This window comes from Phallusia mammillata, chromosome 5, assembly GCF_965637545.1.
Source record: "Phallusia mammillata chromosome 5, kaPhaMamm4.hap1.1, whole genome shotgun sequence".
NCBI lineage: Eukaryota > Metazoa > Chordata > Ascidiacea > Phlebobranchia > Ascidiidae > Phallusia > Phallusia mammillata.
This window is the reverse complement of record NC_137256.1, coordinates 23,127,063-23,151,374: the sequence shown is the minus strand read 5'-3', so window position 1 is coordinate 23,151,374 and position 24,312 is coordinate 23,127,063. Positions and strand designations below refer to the sequence as shown.

Below are 24,312 nucleotides of genomic sequence, written 5' to 3'. Positions count from 1 at the left end.
TCAAGTTGTATCCTGACATTACTGACCAAACCCAATTAAAGTAGCCAACTGTAACCATGCCAACAGCACGTGTGTATAACGAATTTTTCTTTAGTTTACAGCTTGTTGTGCTGATACAGCAGATATAAATAGTTTCTTTGTCATTTATAACTTACTTAAAATTAAAACTACACAACCGATCAATGAAGCCGAATATATAACAGTTTTTGAAATTATGTCGACCAGTTGTTCAGGAAAACTGACCTTGAGCATTGCCCTTTTATTTGTCAATGTCCACTAAACAGGAAATTTCTTCATGGTTGAAAGGCATAACAGCTTTGAGGTTGCAAGTACATAAATTTAACTGTTCATAAAAATATTGAACCAGAGAGTAGCACCAACTGATTTATGTCCTGTTGCAGAGTTTAAATCAACAGCAAGGAAATGCAAAATATTATCACGCAACAAGAACAAATAACATCACAATCATGATTTTAGTCACAGCGATCGCACAAACCACTAAAAGCACAGTGATAACATTGAGATAAGTGGCAGGCCTGTCATCTGTTGAAAAGTGAACTTCTTTCCACAATCTCCTGACATGAAGCGAATGTTAAAATTGTTTTCAGGAGTTGCCGCTTTGTTTGAAACGACTAATGGTGGATTTTGCTTCGCTTTGATTTATACTGGATCTGAAAACATTTACAACAAATGTTGTGGCGTTACTTCACTGCAAAACATTAGATTAAATCAAAAAACTCCAATTTAGACCAGTCAAAACTCCATTCCCAATTCCACACTAGTTTTAAAGCTTTCCAAGGTCCCTTACAGCACCAGCGGTGTATTGGACCGTAAAGGCTCTAGCTAGAAGTATGTGTTTTCCAACTGCTCGACCGAGCATCAAAACTGCAATGCTCATTGCCAAGCACTCAAGTTCTGGCTCGGTTTGGCCCATCCCTAGTGGGAAGGTTTAGGAAAAAATGTTCAATTTGTGTGACAAGCTGCAGACAGTGCACACTGTTTCAAACCGACAAGGTCTCAGTGCAGCTGGTGACAAGAGATCAGCCATATGAGCTAATGTTGCCTCCTTATGATACTCCTATTTGTTAGGAGCAGCAAGCCATACCTCACCAACCAGTTTGATGCCACAACTTGGCATTAGAGACAGAAGTATATGACACCTCAGGAAAACTTAGTACAACAATCGCTAATCCAAAAGATTGTAGCTTGTATATATAATACTTTTGATACCTTGGATGCATAATGCATCGTGCATTATTGAACTTAATGTCAATTCCGCCATCAGCAAAGTCAAACAAAACATGATGCTGGTTCGGTTCTGGCAAAACAGGCCATTATTTTTCTGATGTCTTCGTGGTGTTATATTGATCCCATGCATCGAGAAGCACAGCTGGGTATGGCCCATATGTCAAATGGACTCTACAAAAAAAATGCATCGACCCTAGGTTATATCTGACTTATTAGGTTTTTAAGACAGATTATAATAGATGAGTATCATTTTAACCAAGGTTGCAGAGTCATAAGGTCTGATATTTTGTGTCCTTTATGTCAGCTGCTCAACAATAAGCCTTTTTACATGGACTGTTAATCGACATGCTTCATAGATACGCATTTCTCTCACATCATAAAAAGAAAAGCATATTAGAGATCTCCGATTTCCATATGCTTGAAACAGGTGGTTTGACACGCTTACGGCATGAATACGCTTACAGAAACTCTTTCGTAAACAAGTAGGCAAACTTGAAAACAAGGCTAGTTTGTTGACTTTTGTGTGCAATATAATTGGGGAAATTTGTAGTTTATACTGAACAAACGTTCCATACACCAAGTCGCATATTCAATAAAGTTTTTTGTCCAACTGGTGCAAAGTTATACAAATAATTCATTTTTTTTCATAAAGAACACACAATAGACTCCAAGAAAACAAAGTTTAACAAGTTTGTATTGTCACATATAGGAATTTTTTAATGTTCTACTGTATGGCCTGGAAATAGAATACAATTTATTACTAATTGACAATGAAGTCAGAGTAATCTATACATTTTGAATGTTTGTTCCAACTATTCCTGATGGTTTAACACAGGGGTTCCCAAACTTTTTTAGTCTGTGGCCCAAATGTCTATTTAATAGCGATTCGTGGCTCACCACATGCTGTAAATTTGGACACAAACAATTTCTATGAAAATGTAACTCAAAAACAGGCTAAATGGTTTCTAGCAATTTTTTTAGTGAGATACATGCTCCTGAAACTTGGCTACAAGATTTGGAATTCTTGGCTCTGTTGATGACAGAGCACAGCGAATTTCTTGCTCAACTTTAAGACGGTTATGCTTCTTGGACTCCACACAGCAGCTAAAACCTATTGTTAGGAGACAATGACCTTGCTTGCTAAATAATTATTGTTTTGCAAAATATTATGTTTTTCAAAGAAAGCGCATAATATCTACAGTATAACAAAACAGTAGAATCTGTTCAAATGGCTCTGTGGCCCATTGAAAATGTCTTGGTGGTCTAGTACTGGGCCATGGCCTACAGTTTAGGAACCACTGGTTTAACAGATCACAATAAAAAAATTCAAACATTTGGTCTAAACTCGATGCAAACAATTGCTGCAAACAAATTGATTTAGATTTTTAGAAGCATAGACTAACAGTCCAAAAAAAACTTTGAAATTAACAATTATTCGGCCTTATGTTTGTCCATAAACTTACAATAACCACCATATCTTTTTTGTGGAAAGCTGAAAACCTTGAATGGGATTCGGGTCGGAAGCCATGTAATTTTATGCTTTAGCGAACTAAATGCATGACGCTGCATAATGCACATTAGTTTGGCGATTCGATTTGCTCATGTAAAAAGGCTTAATGACAATCTAAACATTTAAAGACAATCTAAGTAAATTTATTGTTTAGGTAATTGAAAAAAAAAACATACCAGATTTCCTAAAAACCCGAGTAATGCTATAATCCAGCCATTGCTTGAAGAAAGGGATAGGCGATCAATTCATAATGCGACGGTAAAACATTCGATCCAGTTTTAAATTTTTCTGACACTTGTCACTCCAATCAGCGCAGTTCGCATGACCATCAAGGACCTTACAGACAGTTTTTGTTAGTTTTGTTACATTACATGGCAGGTACTATTTGGGGCTTGGGGTTTAAGAGGTAAAAATGGGTGAATCCAATAAAAATAAAAAGTTTAAAAATACTTTAGAATACCTTACATTGTAACAACCAAGAAAGCATGAAACCCTTAGATTATGTAGTTTAGTCAGTACAGCCGCTTTTTAAAATACTTTTTGGGGGCCTGTGGGTGAACCACTAGGTCATTCGGGGTCAGATTTCAGGTGGACCAAATTCAGATGAATAACTAACATCTGTCCAAATTTGAATAAATTTGCAGCACTCTTTCTTAACCAAAACGTCGGAACAAATCTAAGTTAGACAGAAAAAAGATATAGACAAAAACAATATGTGTCCCCTTCAGGGAAGGGGACCCATAATAAAACAGAATTTTTGCTCACTACCTGTGGACAAAATCACAATGTCACAAACTTTTATGCATTTCCTATATAAGTCAGTAGTTAATTGCAATATATAGACTTGAATCCTTTTTAAATACTTGTCCTTGGAAAAGTTTGGGAATTATTGTTTAAGATTAATCAAGGTCAGTTTACCTGCAGGGCATCGCAGCATCTGTCAACAATCCTTTGGAGCAGGACAAAGTCCCATGGCAGGCAAGAATTGCAACCCCAGGTTTGATTAATCCACAGTCTTCGATCCTGTTGCATAGAATTCCACATGTAACCCCTCTTACACTTGCAAAGGGAGGACAATGACTGGTATTAAATCTAACAGAAAAAAAATTTTTTAGCCAACTACCTATGGACAAAAACAATGTCACAAACTTTTATACATTGTCTGTATAAGTCAGTAAGTATTTGCATGTACTTAAATGCTTTTTATCCATACTTTACTGGAAATGTTTGGGAATTCTTTTTTAGATTAATTGAGGCCAGTTTACCTGCAGGGCATCCCAGCGTCTGTTAACAATCCTTTGGAGCAGGACAAAGTCCCACGACAGTAACTAAAACTGCAAAATAATTATGGCATAAAATCAGATAAAAAGAGAAACACTAAAAATAAACTAGAAGAGTGGCTTTCTGATATACTTCCATTTTATATATTCTATACGGTATTTACTATACACATCATTTGATCTACACGTATGATTGTTTTTGTAAACAAAAACAAATGGGTCCCCACATGCGCGTTTGTGCGGTTGCGGTGATTTTTAGATTCTTAAGGACAAATTTTTAGAAAGCTTTAACCCAACAATAAAAAAATTAAAAAAACATTAAAAAACGTAACAAATACTTAAATCTAATCTCTTGCAATGACCCAGATATTGTCGTCCAAGGTCGGGTTTTGAACACATTTTTTTTTAGAAAGCTGTAACAGTTGTGTTACAGACACTTTAAATTAAAAAGCAATTTGCTACAAGTGTATACATAACAAATTGTTTTTCATTTAACTTTGTTTCGCAAAACGAGTACCATTGACCTGTAGTAACCTCTCAGTGTGCACACGCCAAACGACTGTTTGATCTTTTGTCACCGTTTTCAATAGCATGCCGTCCTTAGTGTTCAACAATACTGTTAAGCCTAATTTATACATGCCTTGAGTATTGACTCCTAAATTAATTGTCAAAAAACGCTACGTTATGAAGAAAGTTGAACTGTGTTTGTAATACCGACTAGTTGACCTTAAGTAACCCGTGATCATGCGGCGGCCAACCTGACAACGAGCATTTAAAAAACATTTATTTGGCAAAAAAGTCAAGTTAATTTTTGCATCTTTTCTTTGAAAAACAAAGTTTTTCTTGACATATACAAAACCGAAGCACGGTTATTAGGTTTAAATCACGTCATAGGTGTAAAACCTTCGCCAAAACTAAAAATGTGAGTGATAGCTTAATAAAACGACATAGCATTGCTGTGCAAAACAGCTGATTTCTAATCACTGAAACGACGTCTCGTAAACCGTCTGTCCGACGTCAAGCTGAGCCCACCCGCTATCGTCAACCAGTGAGTTACTTTCTTGGTACTTCTGCCTACAGCAGTGTTTCTTAACCTTTTTAGCGCTTGTACCCCTTGAGCTTTCATGATATTTTCTCGTACCCCCTCTCTACAATGGCCGACAGAAGCAAACAATAATGGGAATTAATCTCAGTGTATTTATAACTTACATGTTGAATGCATGCATTAAAACAGTCTTGTAAGTTCAACAAAATTTACAGAACACCAACAATCAGGCAATTAAAATCAACTACACATAACAAAGTAACTTGTTACGCATTCTTCACAAATATGCCTAAATAATGTATAATTTCACATTGACTGTCGTACCCCCTACTTTGGTGCTTCGTACCCCCAAGGGGTACATGTACCCCTGGTTAAGAACCCCTGGCCTACAGTGTCTTTCTTGACCAAACGAGCGTTAGACACATTTACGTTTCGGGGCCTGTGGGTGAACCTCTGGGTCATTCAGGGTCAAACTTCTAGAGGATCAAGATCAGATTGATAACTAACATATGTCCAAATTTGAATAAATTTAAAGCACTCCTTTACCACACGAGCGATAAAAACCAGCGTTAAAAATTTTACGTTTCGGGGGCCTGTGGGTGAACCGCTGGGTCATTCGGGGTAAAATATCTAGAGAATCAAGTTCAGATTGATAACTAACATATGTCTAAATTTAAATAAATTTGAAACAATTTTTCTTTACCAAACAAGCGTTACAAACCAGCGTTAAAAATTTTACGTTTAGGGGGCCTGTGGGTGAACCGCTGGGTCAAACGGGGTCAAACGGGGTCAAACTTCAGGAGGATCAAATTTGAATTATTAACTAACATCTCTGTAAATTTGAATAAATTTGAAGCACTCTTTCTTGACAAAACGCGTCTCACAAACCAGCGTTAGACAGAAAAAAAAAAAAAGAAAAAAAAATACGGACAAAAACAATATGTGTCCCCTTCAGGGAAGGGGACCCATAATAAGAGAAAAAGCATTCTTTATTATTACTTTACATCCAAAATATTGATGCAGTCAATTAGGCTTAAATCACGTCATAGGTGTGAAACCTTCGCCAAAACTGAAAATGTGAGTGATAACTTAATAAATGAAATAGCATTGCTGTGCAAAACAGCTGATTTCTGATCACCAAAACGACGTCTCGTAAAACGTCTGTCCGACGTCAAGCTGAGCCCTCCTGCTATCGTAAACCAGTGAGTTACTCTCTTGGGACTTCTGCCTACAGTGTCTTTCTTGACCAAACGACCGTTAGACACATTTACGTTTCGGGGGCCTGTGAGTGAACCGCTGGGTAATTCGGGGTCAAACTTCTGGAGGATTAAGTTTGGATTAATAACTAACACATGTCGGAATTTGAATACATCTGAAGCATTCTTTCTTTACCAATGGAGCGTTACAAACCAGCGTTAAAAATTTTCTGTTTCGGGGGCCTGTGGGTGAACCCCTGGGTCATTCAGGGTCAAACTTCAGGAGGATCAAATTTTGGTTAATATCTAACATCTGACAAAATTTAAACAAATTTAAAGCACTCTTTCTTGACCAAACGCATGTAACAAACCATGTTTTAAATATTTTGCATTTTGGGGGCCTGTGGATGAACCGCTGGGTCAATCGGGGTCAAACTTCAGGAGGATCAAATTCGGGCTAATAACTAACATCTGTGCAAATTTGAATAAATTTGAAGCACTCTTTCTTAACCAAACGCGTCTAACAAGCCAGCGTTAGACAGAAAAAAGATAAAAGAAAAAAAATACGGACAAAAACAATATGTGTCCCCTTCAGGGAAGGGGACCCATAATTAGCATAAACATTAAAGTCGTATGTTGCATCTATGAGATCACTGCATATTAACTGTGTGTCATATAAAATTATGTTAAAATGCATAAAATGCTTACGCAGTACTATTCCTTAGTTATCCGGTTAACCGACACAAAAATATCCGGATATCGGATAGCAAAAACCCTTCAGTTAAACAATTAACCGGTTATCCGTTAACAGCATAATTCAACCCTAAATCACATGTTTAGTTAAGTTTCCATTTCCACAGTGAACCTGACCGGGCAGACACAAAGTTGGCAATCTAGTAATAAAACAAAATTTTACATCGTGCTTGATTTTTATGGTAAAAACAACATTATCTTGTTGATCTGGAAGTGCAACTACGGGAGTTGTTTTGTTTAAAAAGGTCACAAACACAAAAACATGGAGGTAACATTTGCTTCAAACTGTTTAAATCAACTTTTCAGACTTTTTCTTACCAAACATTAGACATGACGAGGACATAAAGCATTTTGCCTTATTTCGTCTCTTCCGTGGCAGTGATTTGTTTCAAAATTTTATGATTTCTATTGTTGATGCATTAGCACAATTAAAATCTTCAAAAAACAACAACTCAAAATGTTACTTATCGTGTCTGCACCAGTTACCAGCAAAAACCCTTCAGGAAAGGGGACCCATAAATAGCAATACATAAATACAAAAAGAAATAGGTCTGCCTGTGAGTCTGAGCAAGTGTGTGTGCCTATTGCTTTCCAATCAGTTTTATCAGTTTTTTATTCGGGTATTTATACTTAAATGTTTAGTCCAACCTCGTATACCGTGGGTATACAGTATACATGGTTGGACTAAACATTTAAGTATAAATTTTGAATATAGTTCACATGTGTTTAGATTTAAAAATTTTCTAAAGTTGGTCATAGTGATTGAAACCAGCATAAAGGATCATGCAGACTACCTGATTTCAACTTGGCAGCAACAAAGAAAGAAATGTAGACCATACTCAAACTTTTCTGACAACTGACAAAACTTTAAACCAACCTTTAAACTTGTTAGTCGCAAATACACTTGTAGTGGTGGTATTGGATGGTTGGCCGAACTGGTGGTGAAATTGGTCCTTTACTGGCAACTGGTTCCATGTGACCACTCCACGATCCTTCAGTGGGATGCAGAAGTTGTTTAGACAGTCGTCTCAAAATCTCCACTAGAGGGATGGAGCAGCTGGGATAACATAACATGTTAGCACACAGTCAACTGGGAGTGAACAAAAAGTTTCTAGTCAAGCGTAATAAGTGTGTAAAAAAACTAAAGTATAATATTTTTAGTCTGTGGCAGTGTAACAGAGAAAATACTTCTGTGTTTGCATGATACATCCCGTACTACATTTTAGGTCGACCAAATTGTTAATTTACCTTTCAAGCAGAAAACTTACACTACTTAATGCCAACAAAACTGTAAACTGGCTCTCTGAATCAATTCCGTAGAAACTTCTCTTTACTAAACTGGAATCGAAATCGTATTGTCTGCATTCTCTCATGTTATCCAATATGTTGGGAGTACCTCGTTCGTGACAACAAACTTGATTCAACGACATTCAAACATGCATTTTATACCTATGCACAAAAGTAGCTAACAACAGTATCTCATAATAGTGGTAAGGTACACAAAGATGTACAGAATACAGTTTACAACCCTAAAAAACCTGTGCAAAAACTTTTTCTTTAAACAGTATCTATTATAGCAGCTAAAATAGGGATTTTTCCCTTTTTGTAAGAGTTCATCAGTTCATCAGTCACCAGTTATATTACAAAGTCTACATGCAGGTATTTATCCCTCATGTAATGGGTGTAAAAGTAAAGTAATGAAATGCATTGCTTTACAGCACCACACAATGTTTGATTCTTGCTTTAAAACCAGTTTCTGTTTTACAGTTCACAGATTAGCACACTTTGATCAGATCCGCATTACTTACTATGCATGGAGTTGGGATAGGATTTATATTTTCTCCATCTTATGGTAAAGCATCTTTCTTTGCTGACCGAATTGATGTGCTGCAAATATCCTTATATTCCTTGTGACAAGAATTGGGATTTCGGTTGAAGGCTGGAAAAAATGCTGCAAAAAATAAACAGCTCCTTAAATTGTAATTTGGTTTTATCTGTTACATATAGTTCAAACCAAAATACAAACTTGAAAAGCAGCTAGATAAAAACAAATCTGCCAAAGAGATTGTGTGTAGAATACAGTGTGTTGCAAATGTTTCTGTCATCGAAATTAAAGCAAGTTGTGGCATAACAGGATAAAGAATTGATAACACATAAGTGTTGGTATAAAAATGTTTTGCTTCATGAATTTGTTGTATACAAGCATTTTAGTATTTTTGCTTTGGATCATTTTTTGACCTACTTGTCCAGCTGTGTTTACATACCTGTTTTAACTCACCTTGTTAAGTGAAAGTATGAAGTTCAGTTGCAAGCAGCTGTTTGATGTTTGTGAGTTTGAAACATGAAAATGTGCCATGAATTCGATGAAGCTTTTGTGGATTTGCCAGCTTTTCTAAACATAAATATTTCATCTGAAACAACTATAATCTTGTGCTCACAGTAAAGTGCAAACAATAAAAATAGCACAATGCTTTAAATGTTGAAGCTAAAAACCAAAACACTCATTAATACAATAGGTCCCACTCCATGCACGACTTAACATATTATCAAACTAAGCTTGCAGGCCCTAGAACAGGGGTGTCCAACCTTTTTGGCCAAAGGGCCACATGCGGTTTAAGAATGATTGCGCGGGCCACTTGAGTGTTACTGATAATTTGGAATCTTAGAAATAGCTGTCTTATAATTTCTAATTAAAATCCTCACACCGAAATTCTAATCTTAGAAATGTGTATTATCCTTGTTTACAGTTAAAAGGACAATAAACACACCAAGATATAGTTAAGTCAATAAAGTTTTTTCCATTTGTCGACAAAGGAAGTTTGGCACTGTTTATCTCCAACAAGTTTGGCAATATTCGGTGAGATGGACGACGAAGCAGTGCGAAGCAATTTTTTCCATATGGCTGTCAGAAATTCTGATACTGATCTTACAGGGGATTTAAAGTCACATGTCAACCTTTCTTGGAAAGTTCTGTTGGCGTTCTTTGCTTTTTGTTTCATAATCTGTATCACTGCAGCAAAGTGCGGAAGATGTTTTACTGCTAAATGCGTTTTGCGCCAGTCTCTGATACCAGATCCAGATTTATCTCAATGAACCAAGAAACATTACTGACTGATTCTTGAAGCACGAGTCAGATTGTGACGTAACAAAACATTGTGACGCAATAAAAGTAACTTGAACGGTTGTGTATTACTCTATTAACAAAGAAATAAAGCAAACAATTAATATCAATTTTTCGGAATGAAAGTTTGCCATGAACTACGTAGGCGATTAAGTTGCCAATATGAGTTGTTTCAAAAAAAAAACCACGAGAGCCACTCAGAACCTTCACGGGTTGGACACCCCTGCCCTAGAAGTAAGTGTTTTTTTGAGGGTAGAAATATGCAAATTCAGTACTCGGGTCAGTTTGTGCGACTGATCATCAAAAACAGCGATGCTTGATACAGAGTATTTGGGTAGCTCGGCCCATCCCTCCTAGGCACAGGATATTAACTACTTATAAGTGTAAAAAGTTGATTTGATGGTTTATGGCTAGGTTGTTGCATTGTTTCGGCAATGTGGACATTCTTTTTTTATCAGTTTACGCTTCATAAATTATTCAAGCAGGTCAAGTTTCACAAAGGTCGGGAGTTTTGTTGAAGTATACACTTAGGTATACAGTATACCTGGTTGAAGAGCACTAAACATTTAAATATAATTTTTCAATATAGGTCATATGTGGTTACAATTTACACCAAGATAGTCCCTGTATTTTTTGTTCATAGTGATTGAAAACAGCATAAAGAATCATGCAGGCTACGTGACCACTCCACAATCCTTCTATTGGATGTGAAAGATGATTTGAACAGTCCTCTTGAAATCTCCACCAGAGGGATGGAGCAGCTGAAATAAAATTAAACTTTTGCACACAGTCATCTGGGGTGAACAAAAGTAGCAAAAAGTTTTTAGATAAGCGGAATGAGTGTGTAAAAAATGGCAGCAGAAAAACAGAGAAAAGACCTCGACCTCAGTGTTTACATGATAATCCTTATTATAGTTTATGTTGACAAATTTGTTATTTCATCTTTCCAGTGGAAAACTTACACAACTCAATGACCACAAAACTGTAAGCTGGCTCTCTGAAGCAATTCCATACAAACCTTGCTTCACTAAACTGGAATCGAATTCCTATTGTCTGCATTCTCTCCTGCCATCCAGTTTGTTAAAAGTTCATCATTTGTGACAACAAACTAGATTCAGCGACATTCGAATAGGCATTTCATACGTGCAGAAAAGTAGCTAACCACATTATCTTATAATAGTGGTGAGTAATACAAAGATGCACAAAGCACTATTTACAATCATAGAGACCACATGCAAACACTTCTTCTTAAACTAGAATCTAATAAAGCAGCTAAAATATAAATTGTTGTTTTGTAGTGGCTCATACCATGATGAGTTATATTACATAATTATCGTCTATATGCAGGAATTTATCTCCCATGTAATGGGTGTAGAAGTAAAGTTAGGAATTGCATTGCTTTACAGCACCACATGTTATGTGTGATTATTGCTTAAAAAACAGTTTCTGTCTCACAGTTTGAAGATTAACACAACTTGATCAGATCTGTATTATCTTACTATGTATGGGGTTGGGATAGAACTATATCTTCTACATTTGTGGTAAAACATCTTTCTTCGCTGACGAAGTTGATGCGCTGCAAATATCCTCATATTATTTTGCGACAAGTGTTGAGATTTTGGTTGTGGGCTGGAAAAGATGCTGCAAAAAAATAAACAGCTGCTTAACTTGTAATTTGCTTTATATGTTACATACAGTTCAAAACTAAAACCACAAACTTAGAAAGTAGCATGATGAAAACAAAACTGCCACAGAGTTTGTGTGTAGAGAATACATCGTGTAACATTGCAGTGGTTTTTAAAATGCTGTCGTCAAAGTTAAAGCAAGTTGTAGCATAAAAGAATAAAAAACAGATAAGATAAGCGTTGGTACCAAACAATGTTTTCGATTTATGTATTTGCTATATACAAGCTTAATGGTGAATTTGTTTTGGATCATTTTTTGACGTATATTAACATTTCCAGCTATGTTTACAACTTGTTTACAAACTCACCTTGGTAAGTGAAAGTATAAAGTTCAGTTGCAAGCAGCTGTTTGATGTTTGTGAGTTTGAAACATGAAAATGTGCCATGAATTCGATGAAGCTTTTGTGGATTTGCTAGCTTTTCTAAACACAAAGATTCCATTTGAAACAGTATCATTTTATGCTCACAGAAAAGTGCAAACTATAAAAATAGCACAATGCTTTAAATGTTGAAGCTAAAAACCAAAACACTCCTTAATACAATGTATTTTACTCCATGCGCCACTTAACATTTTATCCAACTTTATGTTATATTCCTCTACAATAAGTTGATTGCAATTAATATATTCTTTTAAAGCAAAAAAAATAGAGCCAGTATATTTGTGTAGAACATAACGACGTTTCGACAAGTGCTATTGTCATTGTCAGGTTATAAGAAATAAAAAGCAACAGAAGGCACACAACTGGTGGGCGACATGAAGTTAACCTTGTGCGTCACCCAGTTGCGTGCCTTCTGTCGCTTTTTATTTCTTATAACCTGATGATGACAATAGCACTTGTCGAAACGTAGTTATGTTATACACCAATATACTGGCTCTGATATTTTTGCTCGGATTATTCAAAACGGTGAATAGTGTATTTTAATATTCTATCAGTCCATTAAAAGGAAACTAAACTTTACACATTAACAAACTTTTCACCACAAAATTGTTAAGGTTTGGTTGGGCATAATATTTTGTTTAATCAACCAAATAAAACACATCTAAAGTCCCCCACTTGAAAACCATGCCTTGATAAGTGAGTTACCTTTTCAAACACAACCGCAGCATTGCAAGGGACAGCAAAACTTCCAACCATGCAAATTGTCCAAAAGCTGATCGAGTCAAGCAGACAAGTACAAGAATCCTCATCACAAACAACCACTCTCTTTTCATGTTTGGTTTTGTCCATTCCAAGGTCACCTGACCCTGAATTATACATCCACCGGAGGGCAGGTACTGTGATGTATACAAACATTGCACATTATATTCTGCCACATTAAACATGTAAAGAAAAAAATAACAATTGAAGCACGCATAATAAAAATAAGGGAAGGGGACCCATAATTATTGCTAGAATACATTCTGCAGGTTTCTGCCAGCTTTAATGTTTTAGATTTAAAAATCTTCCATACATTTTATAAATCAAAAATACCTTTGTAGGCTGTAGTTTGTTGACCCTGCCCTAGATGGAGCACTTGTTGAGGGTTGAAGTTGCTCACTTCAGGTGAGATGGGATTAACAGGAGTGAGTGTTTAAAGTTTGGGGGAGCCTGATTGTGTTGATGATCGGATCAAAAACTGCAGACAAAACACAACATTAATAGGAACTTCAGATTAAAGTAGGTTGCAATGTATTTTGCTTATACCACAAACAAACTGATTAAATAAGCTCAGACAATAAAATGTACAACTTTTGAGACCATATAAGCATTTACAGTTAAACTTAACATGTTCAGTTTGGTCAAGCACCAAGCATCTCATGTTATTGCTCGGTATTAGGTCGAGCACGCTCGTGCATTGTGACTTCATAAACATTCCCTATTTAACACTGGTTTTGCAACTTTCTCAGGTTGCTTACATCACCAGCAGAGTATTAAGCTGTACAGGCCACAGAAGAGCACTTTTTTAACCATCTACTGCATTTGTTCATAGACACCCTTTCAAACACTAGTTTTGTATGTTAGCAGTGCATAAATATGCAAGTTCAATGCTCGGGTCAATTTGCACAACAGCTCGGCCGAGCACCGAGCATCAAAAACAGCGATGCTCGGTACCAAGCACTCTGGTTCTAGCCAAAAAAAATTCAAAGGTAAATCAGAAGAAGCTTATGTCTATGTGATCATTTCTTTGTTATAATATATGTTGATGAAACTGTTGTCATGGCTCTCTAAATCAGTTCTCTACAAACCTTGTTTCACTAACCTGGAATCGAATTCCTGTTGTCTGCATTTTCTATCCAATTTGTTAGAAGTTCATCGTTTGTGACCACAAACTTGATTCAGCGACACTCGAACATGCATTTCATACCTGCAGAAAAGTAGCTAACAACATTATCTCATAATATTGGTGAGTAATACAAACATACACAAAACACAATTTACAATCATCGAAACCAAGTGCAAAAACTTTTTCTTCAACCAGAATCGAATTTAGCAAAGTCTGCATGCATTTATCTTTTATGTAGTGGGTGTAAAAGTAAAGATAGGACATGCAATACATTACAGCACCACATATTATGATTTTTGCTTAAAAAACAGTTTCTGTTTTATAGTTCAAAGATTAACACAACTTGATCAAATCATTTCATCTTACTATATATGCAGTAGGATTTGTATTTTCTACGTTTTGTGGTAAAGCAAAATCGCTATGTTGTGAACAACCATATATATTCTTTCTGACAAGTGTTGGGGTTTCAGTTGTGGGCTGGAAAAAAGCTGCAAAAATTAATGTTTGAAATATTGCTAAAATCATCTGCTTAACTTTTCATTTGGTTTCAAAAGTTACATAGAGTTCAAAACTTAAAAAACACTAAACACAAACTTAAAAAGTAGCTTGATAAAAACAAAACTGCCATAGAGCTTGTGTGTAGAGAATACATTGTGTTGCAGATGTTTCTAAAATAGCTGTTGTCAAAATTAAAGCAAGTGGTGGCATAACAGGATAAAGAACTAATAACCTAAGTGTTGTAAAAAAATGCTTTTGCGTTATGTAGTAGCTTTGGTAATTTTGTTTAGGATTATTATTTTTTGACCTACTTTAAAATGTCCAACTATGTTTAAAAACTTTTTTAACTCACCTTGGTAAGCGAAAGTATAAAGTTCAGTTGCCAGCAGCTGTTTCAAGTTTGTGCTTTTGAAATATATAAAGGTGCAATTTGATGAAGCTTTTTTTTTGTGGCACACCTAATGACATCTCGCGCATAGTTTGGGAACCACTGCTTTAACACATTAAACTGAATTTTCACCACAACATTCCTAATTTTAGGTTTGGTATAATATTTTGTTTAATCAATCAAAATAATTACCCAAACACATCTAACTTTCCCCCCAGTTATTTACTTTTTCAAAAACGACTAAAGCATTCAACCGCGCAAATTTCCCAGTATCTGATTGCGTCCAAAGACAAATAGCAGGAATCATCATCACCAACATTTACTTCCCGCTAAAAATTGGTTTTGTCCCTCCCAAGGTCACCTGAACTTGACCCCCGGATCCCAATCATAAATCCATCGGAGGTCAGGTACTCCGAGATATACAAGCTTTGCACAACATATACTGCAACATCCAAATACCTTCATTTTGTGTGTTTGGAGGAGCGTGATTGTGTTGATGATCGAATCAATAACTGCAGACAAAACACAAAATTATTAGGAACCGGAGATTAATGTACGTTGCAATGTATTTTACCTTGTTGCAATGTACATTTTTTAGGATGAACAAACATTTAAAATTCAATTAAGTTGACATTGAAATACACTTTTTACTTTTATGGATTCTAAAAGTGAGCAACTTTTTGCATATAAAGGCCATAGAATCCATGACATTGCGGAGACAGGTTATAACGATGCTCATTGAATAAAATAGGAGTGCAGGCAAACATAACTTTAGGGAAATTGAACGAAAAAAGTAAACTACAGTACTTGCTTGCTTAAATTTTATCTATTAGATAGGTTTGTTTAGGATACCAACAATCATGCCCAACTACAACACAACTATATTACAACCCCCCCACAAAAAAAATGCACATACACAAAATTTTGTCTTCATTCTTAACAATGCCTTTTCCTAGCAATAACTATCAGCGTTAAATATAACAACTCTTGGGTATGAGTGGGATCATAGGCACTGACTTTCAAATTTTTCCGGGTATGCCATATTATATGACGTCACAAAATGATGTCATGAAATTTCAAATTCGAATCCTGTGGCTACATATGACGTTAATTCTTGCAGTATATGAGTTTACACAACGTAATTCAACTACCAGGCACTTCTGCTTCTGTCGCAATTCAATCCATGTGTGTTTGCTGTATACAGTGTTATAACACTGTGTTACACATTGCAAAAAACCATTTACCGAAATTATGTGGAGGCGGAACAATAAAGATAAAATAAATTTTGCTCGAACACTACCTTAAGCCACAAATTACTGTAATGTTTAACATATATTTGTAATGTTTAACATATAGCTTGTTTCGTTTACAACTTGTTGCGTATTTAAGTGAGTTGTTTGTGACGAGTTATTAAATTTAAAGTTAGTGTACTTCAAAAGATGTCCTAAACTGCCAGAAACTTTCGATATAAGCTAACACGTTAATTTTAGGAAAAGTACCAACCTATACGTTTGTGACATAACAACAAGCGTTGTTTTTTTGGTTGAAACTAGACCAGTGGTTCCCAAACTGTGGGCCATGGCCCAGAAGTGGGCCACCAACACATTTTCAATGGGCCACAGAGCCATTTGAATAGATTCTACTGTTTTGTTATACTGTAAATATTATGCGCTTTGTTTTGAAAAAACGTAATTTTTGCAAAGAAATCCAAATCTTGTAGCCAAATTTCAGGAGCATGTATCTTATTAAAAATAAATTGCTAGAAAATTTTGCCTGTTTTTGAGTCATTTTTTTTGTTTGTGCCCAAATTTACAGAACATGGTGGGCCACGAATCGCTATTCAATAAACATTTGGGCCACAGACCAAAAAAGTTTGGGAACCCCTGAACTAGACAGTCGTTGTTCTTGCAGTAGAAGCTGTCAGAACAAAGATTGGACTGTATTCTAAAGTTTTTTTTATCAAGTGGTTATTGACGTTTCAACCGGGAAAGGGCCGTTTGCCCTCCTCCAGCAAGCGAACGCCAACCTTTGTTGTGCTTTTTACCACCCTTTAATGTTTAAATTCCAATGCTTATTAAAGACGTTACAGTTGTAATCAATGCGAAAAATTAATGGGTTGTGAAACAATGAACGCGATTGAAATCAATTGATTATGTTACGTATGTTCGTATTACAATAATTTCTATAAACGCATGACTAACGTTGGTCTAATTTTTGGGTATGCGGCATACCCGAGGTTTTCGTTCGGGTATGCCAGACATACCCGGCATCCCATGTTCGGCGCCTATGAGTGGGATACAAGAAACATTCAGACTGCTGTAGCAAGCAGACGGTTGTCCACCCTTGATGTATTTCATCAGAGTTATTTAAACTGGAAACACCATGCAGACTAATTAATTTTGGTTAGGCAGCAACAGAGTAAGCAATGTAGGTCTTCCACACACATTTCTGACAACTGATAAACTTTAAACAAACCTTCAAACTGGTCAGTTGCCAATACCTGTGTAATGGTGGTAGTGGATGGTTGGCCAATCTGGTGGCAAATTTGGTCTTTTACTGGCAACTGGTTCCCTGCAACCACTTCCTATTCCTGGGATGCGGAAGTTGTTTCGACAGACCTCCTAAAATCTCCACTAGAGGGATGGAGCAGCTTACACTTCTTCATGACAACAAAACTGTAAACTGCTTCTCTGAAACAATTTTGTAAATACCTTGCTTCAGGCAACTGGAATCGAATTCCATTGTTCCATTGTTCTCTCCTGCCATCCAATTTGTTAGAAGTTCATTGTTTGTAACAACAAACTTGATTCAGCGACATTCAAACATGCATTTCATACCTGCAGAAAAGCAGCTAACAACAATTTCTCATAATAGTGGTGCTTTATACAGAGAAGCACAAAACACTATTTACTAGAGATCACATGCCAAAAAACGAATTTTAAATTTTTCGACATGTTAGGTGAAAAATTTAAATCTTACAGCCACGAATTTTAAATCTTTTGTTTGGTAAGATAAGTATATAATAAATATAATAAATGCAAAAAGATATATGCAAAAATAATAAATATATGCAAAAAGTTTTTTTTTTTCTCGATCAGGTAACTTAATTTTAAATTTTTCAATATCTTAGGTAAAAAATTAACTGCCGGCCATCAAACTTGGTATATGGCCTTGAATTTTAAATATTTTGTTTGGTAAGATCAGTAATAAATATACAGAACTAGAGAGAGGCTTAGCGCATATATATTACCTTTTAAGTCGCCAAACTTCACTGGGTTGTAGGTCAGCAAGTTCAAGTTTTATTTCAGCTCCAATCTCCCAAGTGTTGATAAACTTTTGATGGGAATCACACCTTCAACAGAAATCGATTATCAGTGCAGGACAGGCAGAAACAAACAGGTCACCTACACAGAAAGTTTCTAGTGTCACACTTGATATAAAGTCCACACCTTTCTACAGGCAATCCTAGATTACATACACTTGTAAAAACAAACTAATACAATGCAAATAGATTAAAAAAGACAAATTGGGGATAAGGCATTACAGTATATTCAGAAGGATGAATAGCTTTATGATTTAATAAATTTGGGAAAAAGCATAAAATGCATTTGATAAATTTAACTACTGCTGAAAAAATTCATGTTTCTATCACATTATTTACAACTCATAAGAAGAAAAAAGAAAAAAATACACTAAATCTCTTGTTTATTTTTAGTGTAAAGCATGATAGGTCATGTATCTTAGTAGTTTATCATGACTTTTTGAAGTTCAAATGCACAGAAAAAAACGATTGTTTCTATGTTTTTAAGCTAGTTGGCAATAAGTTACTATGCAAAATTGCAAACTAGAGATCAGGAAGTGGAACCACTTGTCATTGGTTCAGGTTCAGGTTTGCTAAAGAATTGTTTTTAAGAGTTTAGGTTCAGTTCAAGTTAAAAACATATACATTTTCGTGTTTAGGTTTTGTCACAGTTCAAGCAAGCTACCTGGCCTGAAACGGTTTGCATTTTTTTAATCAGTTTAAATCTCATTTCGTTTAACTTAAATTCTACTCATTATCTACACAGCCTTTATAGTACAGACGAATCCGGGTAATTGCATTATCGATTTGCCAAGGGCATTTGATGCGATTAACCGGAATATGCAATAATCTGGTTGCTACGTAAATAGTACACGCCATTATTAAAAGTGCTCATTTTCACTTCCCCAGCTAAAACAAAGTTGTAGTGACGCTCAACTATGACTCTGGAGCAGTATTTTCTCTCTTTTGTTGCCGAGAATTGAAAAAAGTACTGTCAAGTCAAACTAGATTTATTACTCTCAGCGCAATACATGACGTCATGCTTCCTAACTGTCGTGTTTATGGTGCAATCGCCCAAGTGTATTAAAGAAACAGTAGAAACGCACTCACACACTGCTTAATTGGCCACAGTTCGCTTGATTTGTGCTTTGTCAGGTTTATTTGAAAAGATGTATTACATCGCATCGTAGCCAAGGGGGGTCAACATTTAAAGTTAGGAACCTTCCTATGATGACGCTTTAGTCTTGTTTTGGGTAGTTTCCCTTATAAATGTGCTAGGTCACTAGCTTAATATACACGTAAAATGGCCTGTTGTTTCTAAACTATTTTGTTTTCAAATTCAAACCAACCGGTTAAGCGGCAAAGTGCTAGGATTTGTAAGCAAGCCCAAACCCGAAAGTACACAACCGAAACCTGGCCAACTTACGACATTGGCACATTCTACACAGCAAGGGCGCTAAGGCGAGCTGCATTAGTTTCTATTATAACACATTATCCAGTTGACAAAAAGAATAATTGATTTTAACAAAACCTTTTAACGACTCAGATTGTGGCGCTACTTTCTAGCTTACCCAGCAAAACTGCAGCTGCAAGATTAGCGTAACTGTCACTTGATCAACGTGTGATCGTTGCTTCAAAAATTTAAACCAGCAACAAATATTAGAGGAATAAATGACTTTCTTAATCGGTGATCCACCTGATAAGTTGCGCAAGGTCTCAAATAGAAGACATAAAATATGGTAATCATCGGCATGTTACCAGTTACGTAACAGTTAGCAACTTTGCCAGAATACCAGTTTCGTAATTGAAACATGTTGAACCCTTTAAACGCTTGTTATAACACTATTGGCGATTAGATAAGCCAATAAAACAGAACCAATGTGCACAGCTTTGAGATAACGACTCCTAGTTATTGCACAGCGGTAAACTGAACGCCAATTTAATCTCCTAATAACTTTTAAAAATATTTTATGGTCGAGATGTGTCATTTTCAATGTTGAAATTAGATGCAACCACGCCTTTTTCGCGTACATTACCTTTCGGAGGATTTGACTATCATCAGTGGCGTATCCAAGGGTGGGGTTTTGGGGGTCCGGACCCCCCCCCCCCCCCCGTTTCAAAAAGTTGTAAATAGGCCAAAAACGTTTGTTTACTACCGCATGATAACAGGGAGTCGTTATCGCAAAGATGCGGGCCTTCAATCTCTTATATTCGCTTGTTATCTAATCGCCAATTGTGATGTACCAAGGGTTTAATAAGGTTTATGCGCTAACAATCGGAAAGTTACATTCCGGCTAGGACGCTGGTAGCAGTTTCTTACCAAGTGGTAACTGAACTAAGTGCAACATATCAAACTGTTTTTGCATTTGAACAATGTAAAAGTGCATTCGTGACTTTGCGCAACTTAACAGTAGGATTACCGCTTCAGCAAGAGATTTAGTTCTTGAGAAATTGGACCCTGTTTTTTAAGCAACGATTTTGATTACCTGACAGTAACGATTATTTTGCAGCTGCGGTTTGGGTGACTAAGCTAGATGCAGCGGCGAAATCAGAAAACTGCAACTGTCAATTAGATGGGTAGAAAAACCGCCAATTTTGGAAAAAGTGCTTTGCCGCATAATGCGTCGTTCTGAACGACGTGTGACGTCACAATGACTTCATTAGGGATTTTCCCCAAAAAACTGTTGGACCCCCCCCCCCTTTAAAAATTTCTGGATACGCCCCTGACTATCATATCAGCATTTTTTATTTGAAAAACTCGGTCTGTTCGACTTTCACATAAAGATCATCAATCCAGTTAATTGCATATTTCAATGAAAATCGATGCGAATTTCCGGTTTATGTGATAAACGAGTATGCGATTAACCGGACGATTTTCTTAACAAACGATGGGTGACGGTTTGGGATTTTTAATTGTGATGCAACTAAACGGATTATGCGATTAACCGGTATGCGATTAACTGGATTCGTCTGTACTTCATAACAATTTTAATAGTTATAGATATAACACGTTATAAAAAAATAAATAAAAAACTGCCGCAAGAGCTGAAATTTTGTTAATACAGTAACACCTTGTAATTCATTATTTTTGACACACACTATAGCTATTATCCCACATGGACCACATGGGCGCAACTAAGGGGGCAGGTTCGTCGGCATGCCAGGTCCCTTTTCTATCGGCGTTATTGCGTATAACAGCTCTCGTACAGCGCATCAAAGCTAAAATTAACTTTCAAATAACAGGACCAGGCGCCGGTACAGCAGTAAATTGCTTCATCAGCATGTATTGCGACAGTAAAACCGAAGTTTCTGCGATGTATTTATACAACAACCTAAATAACTGCAACAACGATCTTTGTTGGAACTTAGTAGATAGATTGAAAGATCAACGTGTAAACACCCAGTCCAACAAGTTTTTTTGTTACGAAACAATGCCTTAGTTTAAAACGTCAACACACTATCACAATGGACTTTGTGACTTACAAGTGTTATTTTTTCACGGCATTCGAAGCCGTACAACCCAAAGACGAATCCCAGTTTTTCTAGATTATTAGTGGAACAGCGCATCGGACCATTCGACCAATCTATGATATACAGCAATACAATCGTTTTTTGGGAAAGTCGTATTGGTAGTTCGTTGCCTGTCCCCTTAGTTTTCAGCTAGTTGCGCCACTGATGGACTATGTTATATTGTTCCAAAATAAACACTTTTGTAATGGCGATCACAAAATATTTTGTAAGTTACCTGTTTCTGTTCTAGCTCAATTAATTGTTGATCATCTTTTCTTAAAGCAGTTTTTATTCAATTGTCTGTCACAACATTCTACACAATTAGGAATAGTATTGTGAACTGCAAAAACAAAACCATTAAAAAATTTTTTTTGAAAACGCTAACATCCACAATATACTAATACAGTGTTTAATGATTTGGTGTAAAAACTTTAAAGCCATTTCGCTCATTGTTATGCAATGTTTATAGGATTTTTGTAAACTTGATATTAAAAACAGCAATGCTATGCATTAAAACACTGTAGTTTGTTTCAAAATACTTTTTGTGTCTGTTTGATTGCTGGAATATTTTGTTACTGACATAATATTGCTTGCGACAGTTACAATGGTTTAAAAAATATTTGCACTGGAAAGAAGTAAACAACAAATGTAAAATCTCGATCTCAAAAAATAGTTTTTGGGATTTTGTCCTTGCTTGTATACGTTTCTATAGTTGCATATGTACAGTCTTTGTGACAGAAACTAATCAGTTATATCACTGACCAAAACAACAAGTACTTTTATCGGCATGTCACACAAATTGTATGACAAGTGCAAATCGAATATTTCGCATATATTATATCTATATTATAGAGTGATTTTTAACATTAGTTATGATTTTGCAACCATTTACATAGTTTTTAGAGCTCTTCTGGCAAATGTAATTTTATTCTGCTGTTTCGACATCCTATACAGGTCCTATACTTATGTACAGTGCAACATGCATTCAGTGTTATTTACCCTGATGAAGACGACCTGGATACGCATTCGAAACGTTGAAAAAAAAACTAGATTTGCCAGAAGAGCTCTACAAACTTGATATTATGCCTGGCAATAATAGCTTATTTGTACTTTATAGTGCTACCATCTTGCCACAACCTTCATGGTATTTGCATTTCAACTGTTAGTTATACATTTATACTGTTTTTGCATTTTTTGGTAAAAAAATGTTTTGCTGTATGAAATATAGTTGACATTACTTTATTGGCTCTTAATATTGACCTCTAATGCAGGATAAAATCAATACAGCCACCAGCAAAAGAATGTGGCAATGTCTTATTGCTTATTGAAAACTTTTATAGCTACAGAAAACCAGTCAATATGTCATAATATTCAAGAATATTACAACTACACTTTGTGTTTACAAAAGGGTATTAATAACATGCGTAATAATTATTTTAATATAGATATATATACATGTGCTTCAATGTTTAAAAAGCGTAGAATATTGCGTTAACATTTCATATTTCGAGTGCGTTTCGTTTCAAAGAAAATTTGAAAACACTTGTTACTTCGCACAAACCGCGTGTGTTTTAAACTACATTATTAACTGATAAAGTTTCCTTCAAAAAATATTTGAAACAGCTGTTAAACAAACAAAGCACATTAACATTTCAGAGACCGAAACGCTCGTTTGCAAACTCGAGTTTGATTGTTTATGTTTACGTTTTAAGATTTCTATGAACAAAAAAATCAGTTTAAAAAACAAAATAAATTAAAAATTCAGGGCAAACGCAACCGACCGCACATACAACGAGGATGGTCGATTAAATTTGCCCACATCATATGTAAACATGAGGATGAGATAAAACACCATTGTCATTCTGCCAGAAAAAGAGAGAACGTCATGGATGGTTGCGTAACGAGTAGCTTGGCCAAATCGAAATATTGACGAAATACGCTAAATTTAATCCAATTTTTAAATACTTTTTGGGACTATTATTTAAGTAAAAATCACAACACTATCTTTTCTTTCAATCTATTTCAATAATCCGTTTTCAAAAAGTGAACCCGACTCGATAATTACAGCTGAATGCAATTAACACCCACTTTGGGACAAATGTCAATGGTGACGAAATACGCTAGGTTCAATACAATCTTTTCGGGCCCATTATTTTCTTTAAATTCGCAAAAATGCTTAATCTGTTTATCTATTTTAATAATCCGTTTTCAAAAAAGTGAACCCGACTCGATAATTACAGCTGAATGCAATTACACCCACTTTGGGACAAATGTCAATGGTGACGAAATACGCTAGGTTCAATACAATCTTTTCGGGCCCATTATTTTCTTTAAATTCGCAAAAATGCTTAATCTGTTCATCTATTTTAATAATCCGTTTTCAAAAAAGTGAACCCGACTCGATAATTACAGCAGAATGCAATTAACTAACACCCACTTTGGGACAAATGCCACAACAGTGAAGGGCACAAAATGTGGCTAAACTTTATTGTTGTTTGTATTTGCATTTCAC

The 24,312-nt window shown here is 35.8% G+C and overlaps 1 protein-coding gene across 6 annotated transcripts; it reads right to left on the bottom strand.

The window, feature by feature from the left end:
* Positions 1-243: 243 nt before the first annotated feature.
* LOC145230700 (uncharacterized) lies at positions 244-23,462 on the bottom strand. Of its 6 annotated transcripts, XM_080096201.1 has the most exons (18): positions 22,036-23,462; positions 18,240-18,393; positions 17,701-17,826; positions 17,490-17,639; positions 14,954-15,501; positions 14,470-14,591; positions 14,080-14,184; positions 13,311-13,455; positions 11,653-11,794; positions 9,311-9,424; positions 8,841-8,983; positions 8,301-8,481; positions 7,910-8,089; positions 4,024-4,092; positions 3,677-3,850; positions 2,935-3,094; positions 1,231-1,419; positions 244-671 (listed from the first exon to the last, which is right to left on the bottom strand). In XM_080096201.1, exons 9-11 carry the CDS (start codon positions 11,743-11,745, stop codon positions 8,864-8,866), a joined length of 327 nt encoding a protein of 108 aa, XP_079952327.1. In that variant the 5' UTR covers positions 11,746-11,794; positions 13,311-13,455; positions 14,080-14,184; positions 14,470-14,591; positions 14,954-15,501; positions 17,490-17,639; positions 17,701-17,826; positions 18,240-18,393; positions 22,036-23,462; the 3' UTR covers positions 244-671; positions 1,231-1,419; positions 2,935-3,094; positions 3,677-3,850; positions 4,024-4,092; positions 7,910-8,089; positions 8,301-8,481; positions 8,841-8,863. The 6 variants fall into 6 exon arrangements, 5 of the variants coding, with proteins under 5 accessions (XP_079952327.1, XP_079952326.1, XP_079952330.1 ...); XM_080096200.1 differs by lacking the exons at positions 8,301-8,481; positions 11,653-11,794 and adding an exon at positions 12,924-13,114 and having other exon boundaries at positions 22,036-23,458; XR_013860736.1 differs by lacking the exons at positions 8,301-8,481; positions 8,841-8,983; positions 9,311-9,424 and adding an exon at positions 11,172-11,310 and having other exon boundaries at positions 18,240-18,341; positions 22,036-23,461.
* Between the last annotated feature and the right edge of the window lie 850 nt (positions 23,463-24,312).